This window comes from Buceros rhinoceros, unplaced genomic scaffold (assembly GCF_000710305.1).
Source record: "Buceros rhinoceros silvestris isolate BGI_N320 unplaced genomic scaffold, ASM71030v1 scaffold3300, whole genome shotgun sequence".
NCBI classification, from domain to species: Eukaryota; Metazoa; Chordata; class Aves; order Bucerotiformes; family Bucerotidae; genus Buceros; species Buceros rhinoceros.
Genome location: NW_010387767.1, coordinates 68,208 through 76,705, shown reverse-complemented (window position 1 = coordinate 76,705; position 8,498 = coordinate 68,208). Strand labels below are relative to the sequence as shown.

General features: G+C 49.8%; 1 protein-coding gene across 1 annotated transcript in view; it reads left to right on the top strand.

The window, feature by feature from the left end:
• Positions 1–8,498, top strand: part of RASAL2 (RAS protein activator like 2) — a 95,495-nt gene that overhangs the window by 61,392 nt on the left and 25,605 nt on the right. The window contains exon 5 of the mRNA XM_010132990.1: positions 7,766–7,919. Coding sequence (XP_010131292.1) covers positions 7,766–7,919 — 154 coding nt within the window. The remainder of the gene's footprint in view (positions 1–7,765; positions 7,920–8,498) is intronic.

Sequence of the window (8,498 nt, the reverse complement as noted above, 5' to 3'; positions counted from 1 at the left end):
TTTCCCTACCTTGGTTCTGCTGCTGAATGCGGACCGATGTTGCAGTGCAAGGGAAATGCTGTCGTTTCAGAAAAGCCAGTAAACTGACCTAGAATTAATCTCTACAGCTCTGATTTAAGACATGGTATTATACGCAGCAAAGCCGCCTTCTCTTTAGAACCGGTTCCCCTTCTGTTCCCTGACGGTGTGGGCATGAGCCGTCAACTCGACTTGAATGAAACGCAGGTTTCCTCTGACGGCTCGCAGCGCACAGAATCCATCGCGTGCGGTGAGGGCGTTAGGTGTAGCAGGTCCGTTCTGCCAGTCCTCTTCAGTCTTCTTGGCTTAGATGTAAAAAGGAGGATCCAGGAGCAGCTGAGCGGAGAAGTTGCAGTGGCAGAGGTTTGGGTGACAGTGCCCCGGAAAGCCAGTGTTGTGCAGGATGTTAGACAGGGACAAGCCGGGGGTTGCTCTTTCCTTTCCATCTGGTCACCGTCCTCCTTTGGCCTTCAGCACGAGCCTTACAGCAATGCATCTGGCATCTGTGGGGCAGAAGGTGGGACTGTGTTTGGGGGGTTTTGTGACTTCATACGATCGTTTGCTGCTAATGGAACAAAGCATTTTTGAGACCAGTCCTTGAGGTCTTCCTCCTTTCAGCAGTACATGTGCTGAAGTGAACAGAGGGTGCCGTTTGAGAGCGAGGAAGATTATCTGAGAGTAGCCAAAATACGGGGAGAGCGAGCAGAGATTAAGCTTATTTGGAGATAAATGTTTGTAAAATTGAATATTGCTGTTCAAAAGCATAAGCCTCACCTTGAGCTCTGCTTGGAGCCTCGTGCTGCAGGGGAGGGTCGCAGATTCCTGCCAAGTTCTTTCTGGAGAGAAATCTGTTTCACTCCGTATCTAAGGGTGCCTGACAAATGCAATTGGTGGGTAGAACAGCAGGAAAAACTCCTCAGAAACCATGTGGGGATGGAGATGAGGAACAGATGAGTATACTGGGAGGAGATGGGCGGGAGGAAAGAGGTGACTGAAAAGATTGATTTGTGTTCAGAATTATGCTGTTGTTTGGGATTTTTTCCAATGGGACAAATCAGCAACAACTGTTTCTGCCTGAAAGGAGGTAACTCTTGATTCACGAGAGGGCATTGCCATTCACTCCCCTTCTGCTCTCCCTGCTCTCGACACGAGTCTGGATCTGTTGCAGTAACAAGCCTCCCATCCTGCCCCAGTGAGTCAGCCCTTTCTCACCTCCAGCAGGTGCTGCTCGGTGATGTCATGGCGTTACACAGGATTTTGGGGCCGGGCTGACTGATAGCATCTACCTTGTCTTGCAAATACAAGAGCCCTGCCTTCAAAGAAAGTATGGTATAGCTTTATAAATGAAAATCCAACAAGGATTAGAAGGAACCAGAGGCTACTGTGTGCCCCTTCCTCCTGCTTTTGAAGTGTTTGGGTCCTGTTAGAAAACAGGAGATGTTTACAGATAAATACCTCTAAAATTCTGGAGTAAGGAAGATTAGTTATCCTGGTGCACATCTAGATTTGGGGTGCTCTAGCACTGCTTTCCATGCCAGATGGTGACAGAGGATGGATGCTGTCTGCTCAGAGTTGATTTAAAATAGGATCCGGGAATGCTGTAAGAAGGAGTGACGGAGAAAAGTTGCAGATTTTTTCGTAATCAGATTTTCCGTTTCAGTGGAAAGCACTTGGGCCAACGTACTTTTTCTGACTTTTAACTTTGTTCCAGTGCGACTGGGTTAGTGGATGGGGGGAGGAGAGAGCTGCGATGCCCTGCCAGAAACGAGCCCACCATGCGTCAGCATCCCGGTGTCCTGTAGCCTCTCAGTCTGTGACTGCCACCTCTTCGTTACTGCAGGTTCAGGTTGCTCACTGGGTGGTCTGTTGTACTTGACAAAACGCATGTTTTGTCTTTACAAGGCACTAACATGAGAAGACTTAGACTCTGCTTGCTTGTGACCCCCACCAGATGTGAATGAAGCTCTCCAGATGTGTGGCCAGTGTGGCATCTCGCCAGGTTATCAACAGCTCTTGCTGTGAAGCTGTCTGGCACCCTGTCACCACATCACCTCTCCCAGCTCTCCTAGCCTGCTTCCCACTGCATTCTTTGAGCTCTTCAAACCACACATATACCTGTAACAGTTATTCTCAGTGTCGGTAATACATAAAACATGTAAAAAGGCATGAGAAAAGACTTGAGGAAAATCAAATTTGAAAAACTAGTATATTCAGTTTGCAGGCAGGAATTTGAGAGCGTTTCCAAGTGGACCAACAGTTCTCGCCTCCGTTTTGTTTATGGTGAGGGAGCAAAGATGGTCGAGACTGGCTGCATATGGTCTTAGCGACAGCAGTAAAGCTCTGCAGACAGCTGGGAGGGTTTTGCCCTGTTGGGATTTACTGCCACGTGGGAATCCTCCCGCTTTACTAACAGTCATTTTATGGCATTATCAGATAGTCGTAGCTGAGCACAGGATCTATCGTGTGCTCGCTCAGGATGGGCTCTGGCGGGTTGCTGGGAAGCGGGTAGCCATGGCTCTGGGGTTCATGGTGAAACGGTATCGCTGCACAAACGACAGCTTTTTCTACTTTCGGTAAGTTCTTGCTCCTCCCTCCTGGTTTCTTTGCAGTGTGAAAATACTACAGGTCATATACAGAATAGAAGCAAATCATGCCGTGTTTTTTTCATTCTGTTTTATTCTGTTATTTTCATTCTGCTTTAATGCCCATTTTCACTAAAAGGCAGGTGATTGTTATCCCGGTTTAGCTATAAGGATAAAAATCTGTGTGACACAGTGTGTTATTAAGGCTTGACTCACTCAGAGCCTGTCTTCATTCAGCCTATCTGTTTCTGTCTGCATATGGAGTGTGGGGAAAGGGGAGGGGTGGTTCGTCTCCAAAGAGATGCCTCATTCCTAGTTTAGTGAACATATTTCTTTCAGCCAGTTTTTTTCAATCCTATGTAGTTGTTTGAGATCTCGTTTAGCTTCCACTGAAAACCGACTTTAAGCCTATGGTTGTGAAGCTTTGCCTTGGTCCTAGACTGCTCTGTCCCACCCGCAAGCTCACTTGACCCCTTTATAAAAACATTCTACTTAACAGCTGATGCTTTTCTGTGAACACTGGGATCCTCCGCGTAGCCTCCACCTCGAAGTGGCTTTGCGGTGAAGTGCAGTGGAGTCAGTTCAGCATCTCTGGTGCAGCAAAACAAAAGAATTGGAAACATGAGTAGCAGAGATGATGGTTACAGCAGAGTGAGGAGAACGGTGCCGCTGCGAAATTCTGCAGCCGCGTGAGGTGTCTGTTAGACAAGCCGTGATCCATCGGGAGAGCGGGCGGGCAGGGAAGGGCTTTGCGAACCCAGGGTTCACAGAGTGAAAAGGCTTTGGGCAGGGCCTTGCAAGGAGAGATCAGAATCTCAAGGGAAGGCTGAGGCGATATGCTCAGGAAAAGCCAGCGTTTAATTGAACTTGTATCTAAAGAAGTTACCTGAAGTTTCTGATTTCCAAAAAATGCTGCCGGTGAAACCGGTCAGACTTGCAGAATGGTTGAGCAAGGCAGAGGATGTTCTGCGCGTCGGCAGTGGGAAGGCGAAGCGGGGTGTGGTGCCTGCAAAAGGAAGGCTGGCGCGGGGCAGCGCGGGGCTGCGGCGCTGTCAGAGCGCAGCTGCGCTGCCGGTGATGGTGCCGTGCTGGGGTCCAGTGCAGCAGGGCTGGGACTTGGAATAGCAGCGCTGAGCAGGAAGGTCACTGCCTTAGAGGCCAAGCTCCCTGCTGTGACTCTGCGCGTGGCCGAGTACGGAATTCAGCTTTCTGGTCTCGGGGAGTGTCTCCCCATACACGGGTATTGCGCTGGGATTATTCAAAGCATGCAGACAGACAGTTTTGCGTCAGACCAGTGGAGATAAGGCTTTAGCCAGGTGCTGGGGTGGAACAAAAAACACTTTTCAGAGTTCTTTGCTGTCGCAAGAGTTTGGTAAAGCAAACAGATGATGGGATTCTGTTCCTTGGTGGTTCATTTCTCTACATTGATGTCCAGGGGCTTGTTTTCCAAGCAATATAGTGCTCTGCCTGCTAAACTCAGTAATGGAGAATCTTTTGTGCTTTGTAGGTTGGCTTTTAAGGAGGTCAAAATCAGCAGGAGAGTGTCACAGCCAGAGCAGTTAGAATTTTAACCCTTTAGCCTACAGGCCTTATAGACAGCAGAATAGCTTAGAAGTCGCCTAACAGTTCGCTGTGTGCCATGGGCAGCCGCTGACAGGCAGGGGTGTCGAGTTCCCGGCTTACAGCCGAGACCTTCCTGCAGTGGGAAGTGACTGAGTTCTGGTGTGCGAGGAGAGAGGGTCAGCTTGGGATCGGCCCAGCAAGGTGGTGTTGTTGAAGAGATCTTTCTCAGTAGCAGCTGCGCGCCGCTGCCAGGCCAGTGCTTTGGGGCGTTGGCTTGGCTCTGGTTTAGAAGGCAGTTCCGCAGCTCTGAAGACCAGCACTCCAAACCATGTAAAAAGAGGTGAGAAGTTTAAAATGTTCCCTGACGTGCTCCTGCTCCACCTGCTTTTCCCCTCGGAAAGAAATTGTGGGGAATACCTATGTGAGAAGTGTTTGTTGCTGTTGGGAGCTCTTTGTGCCTGTGTTGTCCTTTGCAATGCTTTGTGTGGTGTGCAGAAGGAGATAGAAGCAGCAGCACAAGAAAAAGCAAAGATGATCGTTGGAGGTTAATTGTAATTAAAAACAGGATTTGTGCTGTTAATGGAGCTGTTTAAGAGAAACAGATTTGCCCAAACAACCCTTCCCTCACCTTGTGCATGTGGGATCTTCCTGTTCACAGTAATCTGCTTCCCTGGGATTACCTCTCTCTTAGCAGGGACTCTGAGCTACACTCGTTTTACCAGCCGCTTCGTACCTAAGGACCCTGTTAATCCATCCCCTTTGCTGGACACTGGGCAGGGGGAGGCGTTGCTCTATGAACTGTGCCTCTGGGCGCCAGGGAAGCCAGCGACCAATTCTCCTTCATTGTTACTTACAGCTTCAGAATTACCAGATGAGGCTTTAAGGCAGCAGAGAACTATTATTGCCCTATTGATGGGGCGCTGCTGATCTGGGCAGCGATTTGCTTTGCAGCTCTATCAGTAGACCAGGTATGTACTGTGGTGCTTACAAATGCAGGTACTTGTGTTTGTAAATGTGTTTGGTTGCATCTAAGCACCAACTTCACGCCATTGCCGTGGTGCTTGTGGAAGACAAAGCGCCAGTTCTAAGCTACTGAATCAGTTTATTGAGCTGTTTTAAATGTGCTATCTTCAGGGGACTGCTTGAACAGATAGACCCTCCTCTGGCCCAGGACCCTGAGTCAACAAAACTAGCACAACAAGATGTCCACAGCTGACTAGTTAGAACAGCGATGAAGGACAGTAGATGCTACTGGAAGATTTAACTTGCACGGTGGGATGTGGAGGCACGGAGTACAACCTCGGTGCGTACCTGCCTTTGCTCCTGCTCTGTCCTCAAAGGCTGTTCAGAGGCAATCTTGGAAGATGCCTTGCCCTCCCCTGCTGTCTTTAACTGTCCAGGTCTTGTGAAACTCCTTGTAGGAAAGGAAGAGGAGGGAATTCTTTCTGCCTGGAAAGGTCACCCTTGCCAGGTCTGCGGAGCGGCCTCCCCATGTTTGCTGTGTCTCCTGCCCCCCTAATCTCCTTACGGGAGGCTGTGCCATGGCAACCTGTGCCCAGGAGCCTCTTCAATCACCCTTGGGTCTGGCTGGGAGCACCGCAGGTGACCAGAGAGGTTTCTGTCCCAGTACGCTGTGATTCTTCTTCCTGCCCCAGTGTATCCGCCTGGCACTATGCTCGTCTCAAATTTGTGACCTAAGGCTTGAGGAAGAGCTTGTCCTGGATCCATGTGCCTGCCTGCCTCTGCCGGCAGGATTTATGGTCTGAGCTGTAGCCCGGAGAAGGAGTTGGACAGGAAGGGCTGGGGCATGTGGCACTGCTGTGGTCTGGGGATGTGCTGCTAAGTGGCTGTACACTTGTTTCCTGTAGGTGTGCTGGATTTGTCTTGCTTCAAGTGCAACCTCTGCTTAACTGGGATTTGTAAAATCTCCTTTTCTTTCTCCCGTATGTGGTAATTTTATTTTTTCCCTCCTCTTCCTCCTGTTTGTGTCGGCTCCATGCTTTCCCTCTCTGGCAGAAGCTAAGGCGGGAGCTGGCTGCGGGCTCTCAGCCTGCTCCCCTGCAGCATGCACCAAAGCACTTGGTTAGGACTTGGAACTGCTGCGAGCGTGGGATGGGGCCAGAGGCCGAGTGACCTCAGCAGCGCTTTCTGGAGAGGAGAAATCAGAGAGGGGTTTGCAGAGGCGATACTAAAGCGGTGTATTGTGGTGTGTTTATTTTAGACTTGCCCTACCTTGACTGCAGCCAGTGTTCAGCTGGCTGAGGTTTTCGGTTCACGTTGGTGCAGCTGCTACTGTAACCTGTTCTAACAAAGCCTGCACAGGGCAGCCAGCGCTGCCGGGCCGGTGCTGCTGCTTTGCAGTTGAAATCAGGCGCTTTGTAGTATCCCTCTGAAGAAAAGGTTTTCCTTCCTGCGCTTCGGTCATTCAGTATATTCAATGGGAACAAAGTTCTTCCTCGCTGATTAATAAATCTTCCTGGCACACGAATCTGCCAGAATACCTGCAGCATTTCATTTCGTACAAGAGGGAGATGAACTCTGCTGTTGCTTTACGTCTGTCCTTCGGAATACCTGAGTTTTTCTTGTTGAGCAGCAGCCTTAGAGGTACTGGAGACACCTTTCCCAAGTAGGTTTTTTTCCTCCTCTTTGTTTCCCTGTGGGATTGCTCAAGGGTAGGAGGAATTTGATTTTGCTAAGCTTACAAAATACGAGGGGGATTTGTATAAGAGACGTGAGGGAATGATGTAAAAACCGCTTCTTTTTCACAAGGAGGGAAGCTGTGAGAGGCAGCTGTGCTTTTCGCTCCGCCATAAATACATTTTTTAAAAACCTTTTCCATTTGATTCTGAGCTTTGATACTGGGAACTGCATAAGAGAGGAAATACTGCGAGGACAAACGCCCGTGAGAAAGCATCGTTTCACAGCGCTGCTTTTCTCTGTGTCAAGTGTGGAAAACTGATGCCTTTCTACTTGCACGTGTGTTCTTTGTGCTCGGTCGCGCTTGCTGGGCGAGCAGCCGTATTCACGGAGAGCCTTGCATGGGTCGCTGAACCCGCACAGGGACCCGCACGAGCTTCGCTATCTTAACAACATCCAGACCTGCCAGGTGAATAGCTGCTTTCTGGCTAAGCTGGGACTCGGTGCTCACTTCGTTTAAGTCAAACCCCAAATCGATGTAAGGCAGCGTTGGAGAACACAGGAGGTGTTAGACTGGTGTGCTTTCTGCTGTTCAAACCTAACATTCCCCTCCTCAGCAGGCAGCAGTGGGTATTGTCAGTCATACATCCAAACCTGCCCGGGGGTTTCCGTCAGCTTCAGCAGCGAAGGTCTGAGCCTTGAGTTTTGCTGCTGTTCTTTCACAGCTGGCTCAACAGCTGCCGCTTCTGGGTCAGTGGGGATGGACTTCCTAGGCTTGTGGAGCGGGATATTTCCCTAGGAGTCCGGGATTAGTGGCCTAACGTTATTTTTATAGTGTTGACTGACTCATTGTACAAGTTGTTCTGCATAAACACCAACAAGGTGCAGCTTTCTCTGAGATGGTGCCAACTGTTTTGGTATTGGTGAGAAAAATAATGTTTCCTTTGCCCTTGTTCCTCCTACAGGTCACGTGGATTGCCAAAGCTGAAAGAGTCCCGTTCTCACGAGTCTCTGCTGAGCCCAGGCAGCGCCGTGGAGGCCCTGGATTTTGGGTCAGAAGAGAAGGTCTTCGTCAAACCACTTCACAGCAGCATCCTTGGACAAGACTTCTGTTTTGAGGTAAAGAACGCTCCCAGACACGCAGCCAGTTACCCGCTGTCACTTGGGATGACGAACCCTTCCAAGCGCACTGTTCTGTGACTCTCTAGTTGGAGAGAAGCTCAGCAGCCGCTGCTGTCCCGAGGTGTGGGTGGGGGCTGTCAAACCAGTGTTTGATTTTGGAGCCCTTGAGGCTAATGGCATCAATCACTCAATGGAGAGAAACCCTCTTCAGTTCCCGCATCTTCTAACTGAAAAATCGAATTGAAAATTGGTGCATCTCTAAGCATTTGTAGTCTGCACGTAAACAGAGGGTTGAAAGATCAGCTGTGTGTTCATCCTCTCTAAATTCATCTGAAACTAAATTGTGAAAAGATACCGTAAGTGAGAAAGGGGATTTCCAGTCAGAGCCCCCTTCCGTTAGCTCAGCCCGCTCCCCGATTGCTAAAGGAGAAGCTTCAGGAACTGCGAATGTGTCCATTGCCCCACGGAGCAGGACGCAAAGCTCCTCTTGCTGTTCCAGCAAGGACCAACAGCGTATCTGGGTGTGTCTGAGGCCATCGTAAGCTGTCACAGCAGGGGCGGGGGGCAGGCTGACTT